Source organism: Macaca fascicularis, chromosome 4, assembly GCF_037993035.2.
Source record: "Macaca fascicularis isolate 582-1 chromosome 4, T2T-MFA8v1.1".
In the NCBI taxonomy this organism is placed as follows: Eukaryota; Metazoa; Chordata; class Mammalia; order Primates; family Cercopithecidae; genus Macaca; species Macaca fascicularis.
The window spans coordinates 134,929,447-134,949,812 of NC_088378.1; the positions used below are offsets into that span (position 1 = coordinate 134,929,447).

At 52.9% G+C, this 20,366-nt stretch overlaps 1 protein-coding gene and 1 pseudogene across 4 annotated transcripts in view; both read right to left on the reverse strand.

Moving 5' to 3' along the window:
* Nucleotides 1-85: 85 nt before the first annotated feature.
* On the reverse strand, nucleotides 86-1,294 carry LOC141410114 (uncharacterized; annotated as a pseudogene).
* A 4,410-nt stretch (nucleotides 1,295-5,704) lies between these two features.
* RAB44 (RAB44, member RAS oncogene family) overlaps nucleotides 5,705-20,366 on the reverse strand; it is a 35,151-nt gene continuing 20,489 nt past the window's right edge. The window contains exons 6-14 of one of the 4 annotated variants that reach the window (XM_005553158.5): nucleotides 20,086-20,176; nucleotides 19,615-19,710; nucleotides 17,908-18,095; nucleotides 15,759-17,311; nucleotides 12,568-12,649; nucleotides 10,811-10,925; nucleotides 9,699-9,800; nucleotides 7,424-7,500; nucleotides 5,705-6,117 (exon numbers count right to left, since the gene is read on the reverse strand). In XM_005553158.5, the coding sequence (XP_005553215.3) occupies nucleotides 6,027-6,117; nucleotides 7,424-7,500; nucleotides 9,699-9,800; nucleotides 10,811-10,925; nucleotides 12,568-12,649; nucleotides 15,759-17,311; nucleotides 17,908-18,095; nucleotides 19,615-19,710; nucleotides 20,086-20,176 (2,395 nt within the window). In that variant the 3' untranslated portion in view covers nucleotides 5,705-6,026. The remainder of the gene's footprint in view (nucleotides 6,118-7,423; nucleotides 7,501-9,698; nucleotides 9,801-10,810; nucleotides 10,926-12,567; nucleotides 12,650-15,758; nucleotides 17,312-17,907; nucleotides 18,096-19,614; nucleotides 19,711-20,085; nucleotides 20,177-20,366) is intronic. The other 3 variants (XM_074038215.1, XM_045390758.3, XR_006697536.3) reach the window with 3 other exon arrangements.

Here is a 20,366-nt window from a genome sequence, read left to right on the forward strand (position 1 = left end):
GTATCTGAGCCTGAAGGTGGAGTGGGAGGATCCACCTGGTTACCTAGAGATGTGAGCTCTCACTGAGCCATTTAGTTGCCTTGTGACCTTGGTTGGGCCCTCTGCCCGCTGGGTCTCAGTCTCTCCACTGGTAAAATAGAGGGGGTGGGCTGTCAGGCCCCTAAGGGTCTTCCCATCTCCCTTGAGTCTCAGACCATCCATCAGCCTATACTCTTAGACCCCTGCCAGGCCCCACAGGCCTCCTGGGGCCCTGTCATGGCCAGGCTGGACAGTCACCATCACTGTGGCTGCCACTCCCACATCTCTGGGATGCCTGGCCATCATCGGCCTGCAGAAGAGGTCCCTGAGTCCTGCCCAGAAGGGGCGGGAGAGGTAGAAGCAGAGGATAGGGCTGACAGCACACTTGGAGTAGGCCAGGAAGGTGCAGAGGCTGGAGGCCACAAAAGCAGCCGGTGTGGCAGGCAGGTGGCCCATGGCTGTGTTCTCTTGATGCTCCTGGATGCTCTCTCCCATGGGACCTCCGGGCTGTGTCCATAGGAGCCAGCCCACGTGGCTGAAAGAGCAGCCCAGCCCCAGCATGCATGGCAGGAAGGCCAGGGCTCCCAGCAGGCTGAAGTAGTAGCAGGAGGTCCCAGCAGGGCTCAGGAGCAAGAGGCAGGCCTGGGTCTCGGGAGCCCCCACTGTCTCCTCCTCCACTGCCACCCTCTGGAACAGCCAGTCGGGCAGGGATGCAGTAAGGCCCAGGGCCCACATGGCCCCACAGAGCAGCAAGCAGCTGCCCCAGCCAGCTGGGAAGTCCAGGTCAGGCAGGGCCACAGCCACGTGGTGCAGGAGAACCGTGGCCACCACGCTATAGAAGGTGCAGAACATGGTGGCTAATGGTGCAGATGGCAAGGCCCAGCCACCAGTCGTGCTGCAGGAAGCTCAGCAGCAGCACAGGCACCACGCAGGCCACGAAGAGCAGGTGAGATAGCGTGATGTTCATCATGAGGTTTCGGGTCAGGGCGTGGAGCGGGTGGGGGGCGCCCGGGTCCCGGCCCACCACCAGCAGCATGAGCCCATTAGCCTACAGCCCCACCAGCAGGACAAGGCCACAGACCCCGGCAAAGATGAGTCGGAGCAGTCACTCAGGTGTGGCCGTGAGCTGCATGTCGAACGTGGCATTGGGCTCCATTCTCCTGTTTCAGACACACAAGGACAAAGTAGAAACCAGTCAGCCCCAGAGGCCGCCTTCCCCGTTCCTGCTGAGCCGCCTTTTCTCACAGACCCCTACATGTAGTGGGCCCAGATACATGCCTGTCCTTGGCACACATTAGCTCCTGCAGACCTCATGACAACCCCATGGGATGGATTCCATCAGTGCCCTGGGTTCAAATCCTGCCTCTGCTACTTGCTAGCTCCAGTACCCTGGGAGTTATTTATTTATTTATTTATTTAGAAACAGAGTCTCACTCTATCACCCAGGCTGGAGCGAGATCTTGACTCACTGCAAACTCCACCTCCTGGGTTCAAGTGATTCTCATGCCTCAGCCTCCTAAAGTGCTGGGATTACAGGCCTAAGCCTCTCCCCCTGGCCCCTGGGAGAGTTACTTAATGTTTATCTACCTCAGTTTCCTCAGCTGTAAGAAAGCAAGGAAATAAAAGAAATAAAACAGATGTCGATAGTAACTGTTATAAGTGATAAGACTAGGATAATTTTCATTTTCTTCTTTAAAATTTACTTCTAAAATTTCTGCAAGGAGTACACATTGCTTTCATAATCTGATAAATACATATGTGCATACATACATACACACACGTATCTATTTTTTGACAAAACCCTGCCCTGTGAAACAAGCAGGTTTAATCTGAGGTTCAAATGGGAAAGTGGGTCTGAAAGGGCTTTGAGAAGGTGTGAAGCCCCTCCCAGTGGTTCCCAAGCGTCTCTGCAAGTTGGGACCACCTGGAGAATTTCACAAATACAGAAACCTGCGTCCCACCCCCAGAGACATGACATAGTTGGTCTGGGCTTTGGCGTTTTTGAAAGACCCCAAATAATTCGAAGGGCAGACCAGCTTGGGAATCACTGCCCTCTAGGTTATGCTGTGCAGGCCCCTGGCAGGATGGGGGAGTCTGCGCCCAGCGGTCAGACCTTTCTCCTCACCCCCACTGTGTCCCACATGTCAAGGGCAGGGGGAGCCCCCGACTGGGAGGACTCTGGCTGGAAGATGGAGTGTAGACATACTAGAGTCAGCCCAGTGGCTGACGTCACCACTGGCCGCCCTGCAGGCCAGGCCAGGGCCCGGGAGCTTTAGCTGGAGAGAGGCTTGCCTGCTAACTCAGTACATATTTCCTGAGCATTTGCTCTGGACCAGGTTCCGGGAATCCAGCAGCAAACAAGACACAGCAGAGGAGTCCTCATTGGAGTTGCCCGCCCCTTTTCTCCCACACTGGGGTGGGGACTGGAGACACCCTTCTCCTGCAGGCTCAAAGCCAGGTTTGAAGGAGTCTCTGAGTCCCTCCTGCAGAGCCCCAGCCTGGGGGACTTAGCTTGGTCTCTGGGGCCCCAGGGCAGCAACGTGCCTGAGGGCAGCTGAGGAGAGACTGGAGAGGGGGCGTCTGTGAATTCTGATGTCGACCACCCTCCCAGGTCCCACCGGCTCCTGGGACTGCAGGAGGAGGGGCAATGAAGGACCTGTCCTGGATGAAGGCTGTCCTCCAGCCACTTTCCTGGCATTTGTCACTGCCTTTTTTGTCACTTTTTCCTGGTCCACACCCACCAATGACACGGACTATTACTGGAGAGGAATTGGCAGGGAGCAATGCGAGGCTTCAGGGGCCTGGCCCCTGCTTCCCGGAAGCATCCGCATTTTCCTGTAAACAGTTGCATAACTTCAGGGCTAAGTCTGTGGGTACCGGCGTTTGGGTTTAACACCGTTTCCAGCACTTACTTGCTACGTGACTATGGAGAAGTTACTCAGCCTCCCTATGCAGTAGTCTCCTCTTCTGTAAGATTGGGGAACACGCCTGATGGTGTGAGGGCTAAATGAAGTAACAAGAGCTAAGTGCTCAGAACAGTGCCTGGCATGCGGTAGGCACTGGGTAAAGGAGGGATGTCATTCTGCCCCTGCTCCCCCTCAGTTCCAAAAAGCCCTCTTCTCTTAGAGCTCCTGCCCAGCCTTCCTTCTCTCCCCCTGCCCTCCCTTCTCACTCAGCAGCCTGAGTCCCCTTAGCCCAGTCCCACCCTCCTTTTCTTAATCAGACTCTGGCTAAGCCTAAGCCAGAGCCCCCTTGGCTGACATGCCCCAAGAACTCACCACTTGCCTGGAAGTTCACTCTGAAGTCTACCTCAAGTTTCTCCTGCTGCTGTCGTTGCCTGCTGTATGCTACTCTGAGGTTTCTGGGTCCTGTTCTCTGGCTTGTGAGCCCTTTGACAGTAGGAAAGGCTGGTGGTCCTTGCACAGTTGTGCCCTGCCCAGCAGGTGGATCCGGCCCAAGAAAGCCAAAACTGGGTTCTGGGCAGTGTGGAGTTTCTCCCAGAACTCTACCTCCTGGGAATCTGAGTTGCTTGAGGCCAGAGCAGAGCTGAGATGAAACGGGGAGGCCTGGGGGCCACTCCTGTACCAGGCCCCCAAACGACAGGAGCTATGTCTGCTCTACTGCCTCTCCCAGGAATCACACCCTGCCTATCTGCCTCATTAACTCCCTGGCCCACAGGACAGAGATGTTGGTGCCTGCCAGGTCCCTGGGCCCCAGAGAAAGAGCCATTAGCAACTACAGGACCTGTCTCCCGTCCTCACCCAGGGCCAGCATCACTCACTCCAGCCCACACCCCTCTCTCTCTCTCTGAGAACCACAGTCTAGAAACTGTTCAGTTCAGGGGTAGGCTTGTGGGCTGTGGGAGGGGACCTGAGATGGGAGAAGACATTGGGGTAAAAAAGGATCAGTGAAGCGCCCAGTAAAAGAATCAGCTAGAGGGCCGGGCGCAGTGGCTCACGCCTGTAATCCCAGCACTTTGGGAGGTTGAGGTGTGCAGATCATGAGGTCAGGAGATCGAGACCATCCTGGCCAACATGGTGAAACCCCGTCTCTACTAAAAACACAAAAAATTAGCCGGGCGTGGTGGCGGGCGCCTGTAGTCCCAGCTACTCGGGAGGCTGAGGCAGGAGAATGGCGTGAACCCAGGAGGCAGAGGTTGCAGTGAGCCAAGATTGCACCACTGCACTCCAGCCTGGCGACAGTGTGAGACTCCGTCTCAAAAAAAAAAAAAAAAAAAAGAAAAAAAGAAAAAAAGAATCAGCTGGACCATGGGAATCATCCACATGGAGTCTGGAGGTTGAATGGGGTCCGTTAAGGGAATCTAATCCAACTTTGGTGGATTCAGATGCTGGGATCTTCTCTACCTCACCTTTTGCCAAGTATTACCTGGCTTCTGCTTGTGTGCCTCTAGTGATGGAAGGCTCACTGCTGCTGAGACGTTCCTTTCAGAACTGAGAAGAGGGGTTGGGGCCAGGGTCTAAGACTGTGTGATTCAACAGGCCTCTGTTGCTCCCTCTTTCTCCTCCATTCTCTCTCTAACTCTGTTCCTTGAACTGTCTTTGCTTGTCCCTCTATGGGGTTTCCATTGATTCAGCCAGGAAATTCCCCAGTACCTGAAGGATTACAAAATACCAAACTCAGGCTGGGGGCGGTGGCTCACGCCTGTCATCCCAGCACATTGGGAGGATCACTTGAGCCCAGGAGTTTGAGACCAGCCTAAGCAACATAGCAAGACCTTGTCTTTGCAAATAACTAAAAAATTAGCAAGGTGTGGTGGCACGTGCCTGTGGTCCCAGCTACTTGGGAGGCTGAGGTAGGGGAATCGCTTGAGCCCAGACAGTTGAGGCTGCAGAGGGTGGCGATCATGCCAATGCACTCCAGCCTGGGGAACAGAGAGAGACCCTGTCTCAAAAAACAATCAAACAAACTCAGTGCCTGGCACATGTTGTCTATTCAATTTGTGATGATGGTAAGATGTGACAGACGCACAAACACAGACCATGGCAGTCTCTCTAAGACTCTAAAGCAAGCTCTCCGAGGGCACCGGAAACCCCAGCCCTGGCCGATAAGGTGCAGCCGCCATCCAGGAGGTGAATTTTATGGAATTCCGGAAACTTCTGCAAAAGCTCCAAAGAAGAGTGTGTGAATGATTCTGAGTCTAGGCTCCCCAGCTGTTTGGACCCCCAGCCACACCCTAGCTGCCCTTCAAATACATCCATAGACTGACAACTCAGGCCGAAGCCCTGTGCTTGGGGACACCGTGGCACTGGAGCAGGGGATGGGACCCTCGAATGTGACCCCTGTGAGGTGTGTTTCGTATCATGGGGAAAGGGAGTGAGGTCGGGGCTCTGCAAGACAGGAGGGCATCAGGGCGTATCAGAGGCCTTCGGATCATCACTCTTCCCAGGAACCGAAGAAAGCCCATGCCTGCAAATAGAAATAGCGAGGGAGACCAGGCCAACAGCGCCCTGCCAGGCAGAGCACAGAGGGACCGCTCTAACACTGAGCGGTGATTAACAGGTTACACCAATTAGGAGCCAGCAGCACCCGAGGGAGCTCCTTGGAAAGTTTCTCTCCTCCTCATCTCTTTTTTTCTGATTATGTAATGAATATCGTTATTGTTGAAAATCTGAAAATACAAGTATGTGTAAAATCGAAAGTAACACCCCCACACACACACATTCTCGCTATAATTTTATCACCCACAGATGTGTGGCCAATATTTTGGTGTATTTTCCTTAAGTTGTTTTTCCAGACTTTTTCTTTCTTTGGAGAGTTTTGCCGTACTCCTGCCCCCCAAGTCTTGTTCACTCAACAAAGCCCTCCTTTGGAGTTTGAAAGGCAGAGGTGATGCAGCCCTGCTTTGGGATCCGAGTCCCTGATTTGAGAAGGGTTTTCCTGAACCTCCAAGCTGGTCCTCTGTTTTGTTGCTGTCCAGGAACGAAGAACAGGAGCTGAGGGACAGGAAACCATGCGGGTGTCCATCCTACCCGGGACAGGACAAGTGGTCAGGAGCAACAACCGAATTTCTTGGGCTGCTTCTTGGGGGTCACCTCCACCAGCGAGCCCTTCAGGCCTTCTTCTTGCATCCTGAGTGACCTATGTGACAATGCCGAGCATCAGTCCTCTTTCTCACCTCCTAGGGGCAGCATGGATGGGCCCATGGGTGCAGCTGGGGGCTGGGAGGCTGCACCCGCAACCCCCACACCAGCTCTGCCTCTGCCCTGCATTCCACATGAGACCAGAAGAATTGAGTCCCTGAGACTTTGACCTTCTCTCTCTGGCCTACTATGTGCCAGGCACTGTGCAGGACTCTGACTACGACAGAGAAACCACTATTCCCTCCCTTGAGTAGTGAGAGAGACAGACAGGAAAAGGGGTGACTGCAGCCCAGGAATGATGGGGAGGCAACCAGGGACTTCATACCAGGTCCTGGAGGGATCTGGGGAGGAAGGAGATGGTGACTGAACTGAAAACTGAGCCATGGACAAGGTTTGCCAGCAGAAAGGATGGGGGAGGTGCATCCCAGGCAGAGGGCTATGGCTCAGTGCCAAGAGAGAGCTTGGGGGCTGGGGAAGCAAAAGAAGTCCCTCCCTTTCTTCATGATGCATTTACTGCGTGCCAGACGGTGCCCATCTGATCTAGCTCCCCTCATCCCTCACTCATTGTATTCATTTTTGGAGCACCTGGGTCCCAGGCATGGGGAGAGGGACTGAACGGAACAGACATGGCCCTGCCTTCCTGGACAACAAGAAAACAGATAAATGCATATACCATTAATATGTGTCGTGTCAAGAAGGGCCATGAAGGACACAAACAGGGGCTGGGATCCAAAATAGTGGTGAGAGGTGGGTGATCAGGGAGGGAGTCTCTGAGTGGCTGGAACTTAGTGAGTGTGTGTGTGTGAGTGTGAGTGTGAGTGTATGTGTGAGAGAATGTGAGTCTGTGGGGGTGTGAGTGAATGTGTGTGTGTGTGTGCAGGGGTACGGGAGATGGCACTGGAGATGCTGCAGGCCATTGCAAAGCATTTGAATTTTATTTTAAATCCATGGAAGCTACTAGAAGTTTGGGAGCAGAAGAAAGACACTCCTTTTCTCAGCCCTCTTTGCAAGTGAAAAAACTGCGGCTCGGAGAGCCTAAGTGCCTGTGGGGAGTGATTCAGCGAAAGGGAATGGCAGAGCTGGAGTCAGGAGACTCAGTGCAGGGCTCTCTCTCCCCCGCTCAGACTGGTGAGCCAAGGTCTTTAACTAGGTGCTTCTCTGACCCATTTCCTCAGAATGGGCCTTTCAGTCCCACCTGGGAGTCAAGAGTGGGGCTGGAGCTGTCCCAGAGGATTCGGTGGGGCGGTGGGGGGTGGGGGTGGGGCGGGGGGTGGGGGTGGGGCAGAGGGGTGGGCAGCACTTACCTGGCCAGGTTTACCACAGGCTCCAGGATGTTGTGACCCAAGGCGGCACTGCACTCCCCAAAAGAGACCCCCAGTTCCTGCAGGCCAGACAGGGAGGGGCATGTGTGCCTTGGGAGAGACAACTGCAAGGCCAGGCTGTACCCCACCGCTAAAGTCCTGGCCATCAGAGTCCCAAGGCATCCCTAAGCCGACCTCAGTGGCGAGCAAGACAGCCCCGTCTCGGCGTGGGCCACCATCCCTGGCTGAAGCCCTTTGCCCACTGTCCCTTCACCCCGGCTGGCCAAGGTGTCAAAGAATGCACTGAAACGACACTTCACAGCCTTCGGAGTAGTGTGGGAAGCCTGCATCCCAACTTGGAGAAAGGTCTCTGGAGACATTTTATAAATGTTAGTTTTTTTTTTTTTTTGAGACAGAGTCTCGCTCAGTCGCCTAGGCTGGAGTGCAGTGGCGCGATCTCGGCTTACTGCAAGCTCCGCCTCCCAAGTAGCTGGGACTCCGCTTCACGCCATTCTCCTGCCTCAGCCTCCCAAGTAGCTGGGACTACAGGCGCCCGCTGCCACGCCCGGCTAAGTTTTTGCATTTTTTTGTTTTTAGTAGAGACGGGGTTTCACCGTGTTAGCCAGGATGGTCTCGATCTCCTGACCTCGTGATCCACCCGCCTCAGCCTCCCAAAGTGCTGGGATTACAGGCATGAGCCACCACGCCCGGCCAGTTATGTTTTTTAATTTCAAAAATATTTCATTGGGAGAATATTGGAAGATACAGTATAAGAAAGTACACGCTCAATATCTAAACCACTGCTGTTAGCGTTTGGGAAGATATTGCCATTCTGTTTTATATAACCCTTTTATGGGGCGGGGGCTAAATGTCCTGTACAGTTAGGTTAAACCAGATGAAATTGCTATTTTTGGCATGCCCCAGTCAAATATCAGCAATTTCATATGTTTCAACCTAATCTATATCTAGATTTGCAGCTGCTTATATGATTTTCTATTATATTGTAAGCATTTCCCCCACACCCTTAAATATTTTTCCAAGACGGGATTCTTAATGGCAAATACCTCTCGTATGAACATCCACAATTTAACCACCAATTGCTGGCAAATGTTTGTTCTTCTAAATAATATTTGAAAGCCCTCATATAAACATGTGCGATTGTACGTTATACATGGGTATCCATTAGGTGTTCCTTTAGGGATTATTACTTCCGAGTCTTCCCTTAGGATAAATTGCTAGAGGATAAATTACTATGTCAAAGGGTTGAGTTACTACTTTTAAGAAAAAGGCCGAGCACAGTGGCTCACGCCTGTAATCCCAGCACTTTGGGAGGCTGAGGCAGGCAGATCACCTGAGGTCAGGAGTTCCAGATCAGCCTGGCCAACATGGCGAACCCCGTCTCTACTAAATATACAAAAATTAGCTGGGCCTGGGGGCGCGCGTCTCTAGTCCCAGCTACTAAGGAGGCTGAGGTGGGAGAATCGCTTGAACCCTGGAGTCGGAAGTTGCAGTGAGCCGAGATCATGCCACTGCACTCCAACCTGGGCGAAAGAGCAAGATTCCAGCTCAAAAAAAAAAAAAAAAAAAAAAGAAAGAAAGAAAAAGAAAAAGAATAAACTTCCTTTCAGGCAGGAGCCACAATGATGACCTCACGACTTATGGGAAGTGGGAAAAGAAACAGGAAGAAAATGCGGTATGAAAATGCCAAGAGGGGTTGCGTGAGAGGTGGGGCGAGGAGTGATTTTCCCCTCTATTTTTATTCTCTCCAGATTTTCTGGAATGTGGTTAAATGCTATTCATGAATAAATAGTATTCACTGTCTGGCAGTGGAGCTTCTGATGTAATCATCCCAAGGGAGAATTTGAGTCTTAAAATAGGAGAACTTAGAAGGCAGCACGTTAATTAGAGACCAGAGATAAAATTAAAATTTGATTGGGAATTTTAAGCAAAGCCTTTAAAACCTTTTTACTCTGAAGCTATTTCTTATGTAGGTGGGGACATGGTGTGGGAATGTGCTAATTCAACAATGAGGTTCAGTATCACCCTCGCCACTCTAGCCTCGGGTTTGGGCTTAAAACGCATCTCCAGAGGCCGGGGCTGTGTGGGAGGCAGAGGCGGCCAGGCTGTTCGCTCTGAGCAGGGCTTTGGTTGGGGCAGGGGCAGGAATGGGCCATGGGTTCTCCTCGGCTGCCCAGGTCAAGTGACGCCTATCCACTACCCGCCAGGGAGGCACCTGCCCGGTCCACACACAGAGAGGGGCTGATGCCCAAGTGCTTACCCGGGCCAGTTGCTGCCCAGCTTCTGTGGACACTTGCCGTTCTTCCTCACAGTCCATCTTGTTTCCCAGGAGAAGGATGACCACCCCATCCGACCCTGCGTCCTGCACACAGAACATGTTCTCTCAGCCACAACCACTGTGTGCCAGGCCCCTGGCACATTTGCCCTCCTAGAAGCTGAAGTGTGTCCCCCATGTTCCCACTCTCAGGCCACATCCACTCCATATCCTTCTCACCTGGACCCTTTCCCCCATCCTTCCTTTCTGCTGATAAACATCTCACCTATTTTCCAAGGCCAACCTTAAGAACACCTCCCCCAGGAAGCCTTCCTGGATTGTTCCTGCCCATGCCCTCTCTTCCTGCCTGTGTTGAACAGTCCAGCACTTGATTATACATTTTCCCAATTGTTTCATGAATAATAATAATAATACTTTCTGATTAATGAGTGATTGTTATACACCAGGTGCTATGCTGAAATCAATTATATCAGTTAATCCTCACAGCTCCCCTATGAAAGAAGTCAGGAAATTGAAGTTCAGAGAGCTCAATTCACTTCTCCAAAGTCACAGAGTTGGGGTGGGTGGGATTCAAATCTAGGTCCTGTCAGACCCCAGCGCTCAGCTCCGCTCTTCACACATTACCTTATCCTGCTTCTTTTGCTAAACTAGAAACTTCCAGAGAGAAGACAACATGGCTAACTTCACACCCCTCTGCTGTGCTAGTACACACTGCAGAATTTCAGTATATATGCTTTGAGGAAGTATGCAGGGGAAAAACTAGAGATGTGTGAACAGAGGAATTATCACGTGGCATGGCACTAGAACTACATTAGCCTCAAGTGTAAGAAGAAGACATTATAAACAGAGCTGCCATATGTAGGAAGAGAATGTTCACAGGATAAAGGAAGTAGTTTTGTTTGAAGGCTATACTATGTGGTTGTCGTTTCTTTGTACTACTGCATTCCCAGCTCATCCAACCACATGCCCTCAGTGGGTGGTGTCACCCATATGTCTGTCATGTCATTTGTAATCCTAGGAGAAAAGAGGGAGTGGCAGGATATAAGGTCCCTCTTGACTGGAGGGACTGGGGCCAACCCCAGCAGCCATCTGCTCACCTGGAGACAGTCTAGCCAGTAGCGCACGTGGCCAAAGCTCTCCTGGGAGGTGATGTCGTACATAAGCACTACCCCATCAGCCTTGCGGAGCAGCTGCCGCGTCATGCTGTGGTACCTGCCCAGAGAGTCTGCATGAGGCCACACCAGGCATCCCGACCCCAGGTCCTGGCCTCTGCAAAGTGGGAGAAGTAACTTATCCTACTTCTAATTGCTTCCCACAGAGCACGTCTGTATGCTTTCCTTCGTACGGTGTAGTTCTTGTTGACGAGGTAACAGTTCTCATGGCCCAAATTTCAAAAGGTCTCAAGGAGAACTCAGTGAAACGTCTCCTTCCTTCTGCCCCATCCTGAAGCCACCTAGTCCCCCTCCCCAGAGGCAACCAGGGTTATCAGTTTCTTAAATATTTTTCCAGAGGTATTTTATGTATATACACATATATACACACACATATATACACCCGTACACATACATCTTTCCGCCTCTATTTTATACAAATACAGTGTAAAACATTCATCATACTCATTAATATTCAGTGTTCTGCATTTTGGTTTTTTCCAGTTAACAGGATGTCTTAGAGAAATTTCCCTATCGGGCTGGGTGCAGTGGCTCACGCCTGTAATCCCAGCACTTTGGGAGGCTGAGGCAGGAGGATCATTTGTGGTCAGAAGTTCCAGATTGGCCTGGCCAACATGGTGAAACCCCGTGTCTACTAAAAATACAAAAATTAGCTGGATGTGGTGGCGTGTGCCTGTAGCCCCAGCTCCTCAGGAGGCTGAGGTGCAAGAATCACTTAAGCCCTGGAGGCGGAGGTTGCAGTGAGCTGAGATCACGCCACCACACTCCAGCTTGGGCGACAGAGCAAGACTGTGTCTCAAAAAAAAAAAAAAAAAAAAAAAAAAAAAATCCCTATTAGTACATAAAGACAGTCCTCAGTCTTTGTGTGGCTTTACAGTGTTATATTGGGTGGACTGACCCTACTTTATCTAACTGGTCCCCTATTGATGGACATTTAGGTTGTTTCCTATTTTAATAACACAAGTGATAATACTACGAATGGTCCTGGTCCCTTTGTTATTATAGTCATATATGAGTCTGTCTATAGAATAAATTTCTAGATGTGGAACTGCAGAATCAAATAAGATATGCCTTTTGAGTTTTGATTACTGCCTGGTGCAGTAGCTCATGCCTGGAATCCCAGCACTGCGGGAAGCCGAAGCAGGCAGATCACAAGGTCAGGAGTTCGAGAACAGCCTGGCCAATATGATGAAACCCCATCTCTACTAAAAACACAAAAATTAGCCAGATGTGGTAGCGGGCACCTGTAGTCCCAGCTACTTGGGAGGCTGAAAACAGGAGAATCGCTTGAACCCAGGAGGTGGAGGTTGTGGTGAGCCCAGATCGCGCCTCTGCACTCCAGCCTGAGCAATAGAGCGAGACTCCATCTCAAAAAGAAAAGAAAAAAAAGTTTTGATCACTTCTGCCTAGGTTGAAAGTAGAAGACCAGCATTTTCAGAAGGACAGGTGATTGGGTGGCTGTCCACTAATGACCATGTTGGAACAGCCCTAATATATGCCCTGCCAGGCTGAGGGACCTCTGGCTCTGCTGCCCTCTCTCCCCTGCCTTGGCCTTGACTCATCTCTCCTTCCCTGACCTCCTGAATCCTCGGGGGGCAGTTGCCTCCGGCCCATGTTACTGGGGCTGCTGTGTGTCCCTCTGTACCTAGTTCCTGACACCACTGATACACATTGCCTGTTACCTCTCTTGGCCAGCCGTGTCCCAGAGCTGCAGCACAAAGCACTTGTTGTCCACCAGCAAGGTTTTGACCCGAAAATCTACTCCTAGGACACATAAAGAGGGGTGAAGCCTACTAAGTTACCATCCAGGACTCCTAGCCAAGGCCTACCCCAGTATACACCTGTTCCCTGTACCAGCTGCAGTGCGATAGAGCCCTTGGCTGCTGGGCTTCCCTTCCGCTCTGCATTCCATCCATTCTCGAGGACCCACTTTCTCCAGGAAGCCTTCCCAGACCTCCCTGCCATACTGGCAGTTTGTGCCAACCCAAGGCACCTTGTCTACGATGTTTATTCCTTAGGTCACCCAGAATACAAGTTTCATTATTTTATTTTTACACTACTCCTTTTTCCATTCCCTAATTATCGCATGCACCTTCCCCTCTCAACCAGACAGCAGGGGAGACAAGCAGCCCAGAGGGGCATAAGGAATGCTGGCTTCAGGCCACTGTTACACTGGTTACAGGACCTCAGGCAAGTCATTTCACTTCTGTGAGCCTCTCTTTCCTTGTCTGCAAAGTGGCAAATTAGAAAGACCTACACTGCAGAGTGGCTGGAGGATTAAAATGCTGTTTTAATCAGCCGGGTGTGGTGGCACACGCCTGTAATCCCAGCTACTCGGGAGGCTGAGGCAGGAGAATCACTTGAACCCGAGAGGCGGAGGTTACAGGGAGCCGAGATCCCGCCACTGCACTCCAGCCTGGGCAACAAGAGTGAAACTCCGTCTCAAAAAAAATAAATAAATAAATAAATAAATAAGGCCGGGCGCGGTGGCTCACGCCTGTAATCCCAGCACTTTGGGAGGCCGAGGCGGGCAGATCACGAGGTAAGGAGACCGAGACCATCCTGGCTAACACAGTGAAACCCCGTCTCTACTAAAAATACAAACAACTACCCGGGCGTGGTGGCGGGCGCCTGTAGTCCCAGCTACTCGGGAGGCCGAGGCAGGAGAATGGCAAGAACCCGGGGGGCGGAGCTTACAATGAGCGGAGATCGCACCACTGCACTCCAGCCTGGGCGACAGAGCGCCTCAAAAAAATAAATAAATAAATAAATAAATAAATAAATAAATAAAATGCTGTTTTAAGTGAGCAGACCCAGAAAAGAGGATAAAACTTCTGGTGTGGAGGCAGGGCTTTTAAGGTAGGTGGCCTTAACTTTGGGGGCCCAGCTAGGGCAAGAAACTTAACCAGGTCTTCAATTCTCTGCTTTCTTCATCTGTAAAATGGGGATAGATACGGAAAATGTACATTCAAATATAACTCCGTTGGCTGTAATTCTCTATCTGGTCCCGTCCTCAAATGCAGGCAGGGTAGAGTTCTTATGTTGTGAGGTAGTGGGGTGGGGCAAGAATGGAGGGAAGGTGACGCCAGGTAGGGAAATAATTGACCCATGAAGGCAGGATCATTTCCTGTGGTATTTAAACCGGAATAGACGATAGCCACCAGGGGGCAGCAAACCGTAGCTGGGATTGGGACAGATCTGGACCAAGTACTTGAATCTCGGGTACTCCCAGCCGGCTAGCAGTGCATGCCGGCTTGCCTGGTTGGTTGGTTGGTTGGTTGGTTGGTTGGTTGGTTGGTTGGTTCACAATTATGCAGCTTGTGTTTTTCTTGATTGAATTTTGTGGGAATTTCTCACCACATAATAAAAGGGGAGGCTCCATTCTAAGGAAGGCTGTTGTAAGGAGTAAGACATGTATGGAAGATGCCTAATGCATGGGAGGTGGTCAGTAAACGGTAGCTTAGGTGACTAATAATGGTAGCCTTGGCTGGGCATGGTGGCTCATGACTGTAATCCCAGCACTTTGGGAGGCTGAGGCAGGTGGATCACCTGAGGTCACCAGCCTGGCCAACATGGTGAACTTCATCTCTACTAAAAGTACAAAAATAAGCCAGGTGAAGTGGCACACACCTGTAGTCTCAGCTACTTGGGAGGCTGAGGCAGGAGAATCACTTGAACCCAGGAAGCAGAAGTTGCAGTGAGCAGAAATTGTGCCACTGCACTTGAGCCTGGGTGACAGGGCGAGGCTCTATCTCAATAAATAAATAAATAAAATAATGGTAGCGTTGTAGAACCTGTGACCCCACTCAACATCAGGCCAGCCTGCTATAGGTTTCCTCTTCCTGAGGGAATTGCATTTTTAATTGGCTCCCAGGTAAGGCTTCTTGGGCAAGAAAAGTTTGAGAACCTGCCCCAGGCCTCTCTTGTGGGGAGCTGTCATTTACCGACTGGTCTGGCACTGATCCTCAGTCGGCATGTGCCCTGGTCTAATATAAAGACAGGCATGGCATGACGTCTTTGTCCCTAGGTGGGTCTCCCCTCCATTCCCTCGGGTTTGCTTTTCTGTAGCTCTGTATGGGGTTCAGTGGCCGCATATGCTGATACTTTTAGGGAGGGAAGGTTCTCTGCTTTCAGCCATTTCTTGCAGGAGCCACTGAGTTAGACATGATCAAATATTTACTTATAATAATCATAACAATCATAATAACTAATACTTACAGAGTACTCGCTACATGTCAGTTATTATTCTAAGATCTTGACATATCAACTCAACTAATCCTCAACCGCTCTAGGAAGGCAGCACTACTGTTGTCTGATTATGCAGATGAGGATTTGGGGGTTCGAAAGGGTTAAATCATTTGTCCAAATTCAGACCCCAATAAGTGGCAGGACTAAAATTTGAATTCAGGCACCTGGGTTCCTAATTTACCACACTCTACAAACACATTCTGTGTAAAATATCCAGCTTGCCCAAGGTGACTTCCTGCCAGACCATCGCCGCCCAGCCTGGAGCTAGTCATGAGCAAATCCAACCAGCACAGACCCTGCTCTGGCCTGCCCACGGGCCACATGAGTGGAAACATGCTTGTTTTCACCATCAACTCTCGCAGGCACCTAAATTGCAGGGTGCATTGTTGATGTGGCACATTATAAGCTAATCAGATCAATGCAGAAAAAGCAAATTACCTGTAATTAGAGACGATTAGTGAAATAGTAAGGTTATGCCCATATAAAACAATGTCTAATGCAGGGCCCGTGGCCAGGGCAGAACCTGCAGCTTCCTCAGGGATGGCTTGGTCTGGGCCTGCTGCCACTCGTTGGCCCTGGCCCCTGCATCTCCCCTCCTCCCCGCCGCCCTCCTCGGTGCCCTTACCCACGGTAGCTGTCAAGCCTGTGGCGAAGGAATTCTGGTGCAGCAGGTGTAGGAAGGATGTTTTGCCCACGTTGGAGTCTCCCAGGAAGATGACATGGAAGAGGTAATCAGGGTTGGCCTGGGGTTCCCCTGCAGCCATGGGGTCTCCCGGGGATGGGGTCAGCCCAGCCTCCCTGGAGTCCGTTCCTGGATCTTCAAGCCTGCTCTCTGCCCTTGGTTCTCTGGAGTGACGGGGGCCTTGTTCTTCCTCGTGAGCAGTCATGAGGGATGGCCTGGGTTGGGCTTCCTGCTCAGCCATGGTGGGAGGGGTTCGCGTGGGTTCCTTGGGTCCTGCTCCAGCCCCAGGCTGAGCCCCTCCGGGAGGAGAGCCCCTTGGAGGTGCCGGTTTTCCAGGAGCGGCGGCTTCTGCTTCCACCTGAGCCTGTGGTGTGGCAGATGGGAGAGAAGCAAGCAGAGAATCTTGCTGGGGGAGTTGCGAATGCGCAGCTTCCAGGCCGTGAGCCTCAACTGACTGCTCTGAACTGAGGTCCTGTTCACCTCGGCCCTCTTGTTTTCCTTCCTCAGACCTGGGTTCCTCTTCTAGCCCCTGGTGGGGGAGGGCAGGCAGCTCACCCAGCCCAAGGACCCGGCCATGAGCTTCTCTTAGCCCCTCAGGAAGGCCCTCCTGCACCACTGGGCCTGTGTAACCCTGCTCCAACCTCTCTGTGGGCAGTGGACCCACAAACTCCAGGCCCTGGAAGGGCTCAGTTGGCCCCAGGGTGAGGGCCCTCTGGGCCCCCGGTCTTGGCTCAGAGCCAGTGGCATGCAGGTTCTGCTGGAGGGTATCTCTCTGCCTGGGCGGCTTGGCTGGGCCCACTCCTGTGAAGGCAGTTGTGGGCGAGGGTCTGGGCTGGGTTTCCGGCTCAGTCATGGTGGGAGGGGTTTGTGTGGATTCCCGGGGTCCTGCTCCAGCCCCAGGCTGAGCCCCCCTGGGAGGAGCCCAAGACCCAGGGTCCTTGTCATCTGGGTCTGAGGCCTGGATCTGTTTGCTGGACCCAGCTGGGGCCTGGGGAGGGGGAGGGGGCCCATCCTCCAAAGGAATGAGCACTTTGAATGCAGGTGCCACCAGGCTTCCTGAGAGACCCCAGAGGAGGCGGCCCTCGGGTGTGGACCCCGGCTCCTGGTTGGGGTCCAGGTCGTGCGGTTCGACAGGCTGCTCTGCACTAATGTCCTGCTCCTCTGGGTCCACTCCTTTACTGTCCTTGGCGCTGAAAGGCACCCCAGGGGGGGTCCTCGGAGCCCCATCTGGATCTGAAGATGGCTCCTGACCAAATAGTAAAGCCTGTGGCTCCGAGATGGAGATCTGCCTGACCACACGGGGTGTCTGGGGGCCTGAGGCGGCTCTTGGGGTCGGGGGCGGGCTCCAGCAGAGCTGCAGGGCTCCGTGCGGAGGGCTGCCAAAGTTGCTCAGGAGCTGGTCCCAGTCATCATTGTCCCCAGATAGCCCAGGCAGCGGGGCCTCCTCAGGGGAGACAGCCCGAGGGTCTGGGGTCTTCTCACCCACTCCAGGAACACTGGAAAGGAAGTAGGGAAGCAAAGATCAGGGGAGGGGCAGGTAGGTGGTGTCACACCCATCCTACCTGCAGCCTTCACCATCCCTTGCTCTCCCCATGGCCAGGCCTCCTCCCAGTCCTTGCTCAGGCAATCCTTCTCACCTGGTGTGTGCTCCCCACTCCTCCTCCTCATCCAATCTCATCCATCCTCAAGACCCACATGAAGCCTCACCTCCTCCAGGAAGCCTTCCTTGATCATTCTGGCCCATCCCACTCCTCTGAGCTATAACAAGTAGAGTGAGTGCCTGCTAGGGATCTTGCACTGCACTAAGCCTTTGTGTGTGTGTGTGTGTGTGTGTGTGTACATGTACACCCACACATGTGCATGTTTTAATTCTAGCCATGTGGTCTTGGGCACAGGTGTTTCCCTTTTTTGTGCCCCAGTTTCCTCATCTTAGAAATGGGCGTGATAGTTCCAGCTTGGCAGAGGGTGGGGTTTAAGGAAGGAAACTGTGTGTGCACTGTGTGCTAGCTAGATTCTTAGAGAACTCAGAGTTCCCCACTGGTTCCAGGAGGCCCCTAGAGTCCACCCCAGTCCAGGGATAGCAGCCACTTGCCTCAGTTTCTCCTCCACCTGCCAGGACACTCGGCCCCTGGCGGCGTCCAGGCGCCCCCTGGTCACCTGCAGCTGCCCCTGCACCTCCTCCAGCCGCCCAGCCAGGTCACGCTTGGCCTCCCACAGCTGCTGGTTCTCTGAGGCAGCCTCCTGATGTGTGCTCCTGAGGTGGGAGAGCTGGGCCTCCAGCTGCAGGGTGGAGGGTGAGGCGGAGAGAAGCCCAGATGCCCTCCAGGGCAGCAAAAAGCCTCCCAAGGCCATTGTGAGACACCCCCTGTCCAGACTCCCACCCCCTGTCCAGGCTCCTGGAGACCCAGCTTAAATCAGAGTAAGAGTGGACGGTTATCCCTCCTTGGCCTAACTAGCTCCATTAGCTCCTGTCCAGGAGGGGCATTGGAAATCCTGAGGCAGGGAGGGCAGGGAGACTGTGTGAGGAACAAAAACCAGCAGTGCCACAAAAGCCCCACACCTAAACCAGATCCCACCCTCCTCTACTCAGAGCCCTGCAATGGCTGCTGGCCTCTGAGACCATCTGGTCTACAAGGGGCTCCTGATCCAACAGCAAATCACATGACCGAGAGAGGGAACGCTGCCTGGCCAGGTGTAGGGAAAGGCAAGCCCTTGTAATGGCCTCCGGGACCCTGAAGAGTCTCCCTGCAGCCTCCTCACCTCCCCTCATGACCCTCATCTCCTTTCCCATGGCTGTTCCCTCTCAGTCTGTTCCAGTCCACAGCTCTGCTTACTGTTCCGTGAACTTCCACAGCGCATGCCCGCTCAGGGCCTTCGCACCTGCTGTTCCCTCTGCCTGGATGCCCTTCCCCAGCATATCACACTTCTTCAGGTCTTCGCTCCAATGTCATCATCTCAGCCAGGCCTTCCTTGACTCCCTTCTCAACTTACTTGACTACGATTCCAAATCTTCTATCCCCCTTTCCTGTTTTACTTTATTCTCCTTAGCACTGATCACCATCTCCTATGTTATGTATGTCACCTGTCTCCCTGACTAGATGGTAACTCTGTGGGCAGAGGTTTGTGTCTGTCATGATCCTCAGAACCTGGAACAGTGTCTGGCACATAGTTGGTGCTGGATAAGTAGTTGTGGGGTGAAGGAATGAATGGTTGGAGGGAAGAGGCTTCACCTTCACAGGGGACAGGACAAAACGGCCCCAGGTGTAAAGCCCTATCTCTTCTCTTGGCAGGAGGGGCCTGCCTCAGTTTCCAAGGAGCAGCTGCAGAGGCACCTGGGAAATCAACATGGTAACAGGGCCAGCCCAGGCCATGGTGAGGAAGGCTCCGGGAATCTTGTCCCAGGCTGAAGGGATGCTTGTTGTCCTGGTTACAGCAGAGGACAATTTTACCAAGGTCAGAGGTCCCCAAGTTGAGGAAGGAAGAGACAGTGGGGCAGGGTCTCCGAACAGTCAACCACAGTGCCACCCGTAAGTGACTACAGGCTATAAGACCTGCAGTGTCAGGGCAGCAGGTAACCTGACCCTAAGCAGGAAGCTAGGTCAGTTTCAGAGATGGAACAAGTGATACATAAACTACTATGTACCAGGCACTGTCTTAGGCCCTCCCATGTAGTACCTCTAATCATCACAGTACCTACTAAGGCAGGAGCTCTGATTTCCATGTCTCTGATAGGAAACTGAGGCTCATAGATATTAAAAACCTGTTCGAAAGTGGGTTTCTGGGAAACCCTGTCACTCACCTCCCTCTGGCCCTCAGCTAGTCGCTGCACCTCGCGCTCCTTGGCTTCTAGGACGTCCTGCATCTGGGAGGTGAGGGCCAGGCCCCGAGAGTCGCTCTGTGGAGTAGGTAGATTCAGCCCTCACCCTGCAGACTCTTAAGAGCCAGCCGGGCAGGCCAGCCCTTCTCACACTCCACCTCCACCACCTGGGGTGCCTGGGCCAGGATGTCCCAGCAGGGAGGGTTCTCAGGACAACTCCCCCAGTTCCAGCCTAGATTGTGGCAACAAGGAGACTTGGCAGAGATGGGAAGGGGGCCCAGGTTCGACATTCCCCACCCCATCTCTCTGGGGAACACAAGCTGCTCAGGGCAGGGAGAGGATTTACTCCAGCAGCCTCCTGCACCCCACCCTGGTCAGTCACTGGTCCCACTCCTCAGCCAGCAGAGGTGTCCCCGGCAGTGGGAAGGAGGCAGGCTGCCAGCAGGAGCCCACCTCGGCCTGCAGCTGCTGCTTCTCCTGGCGGATCTGCTGCTCCATCTCCTCATAGAGCTGCTGGACCTCGCGGTGGTGGTCAGAGTCACACCTGGGAGGAGCAGGAGTTGGGGCCAGGCAGCCCATTAGCGCCTCTGGGAGCCTGCTGCTGGCAGGGGCAGTCTGGGCTTGGGTGTGGAATCCATCCTATTGCTTTCCTCACTCTGCCAGCAGTCACTGACCTCTGTCACTCTGAGAACAGCCATCCCAATAACAACCCGCTGACCCATACGACTTTGACA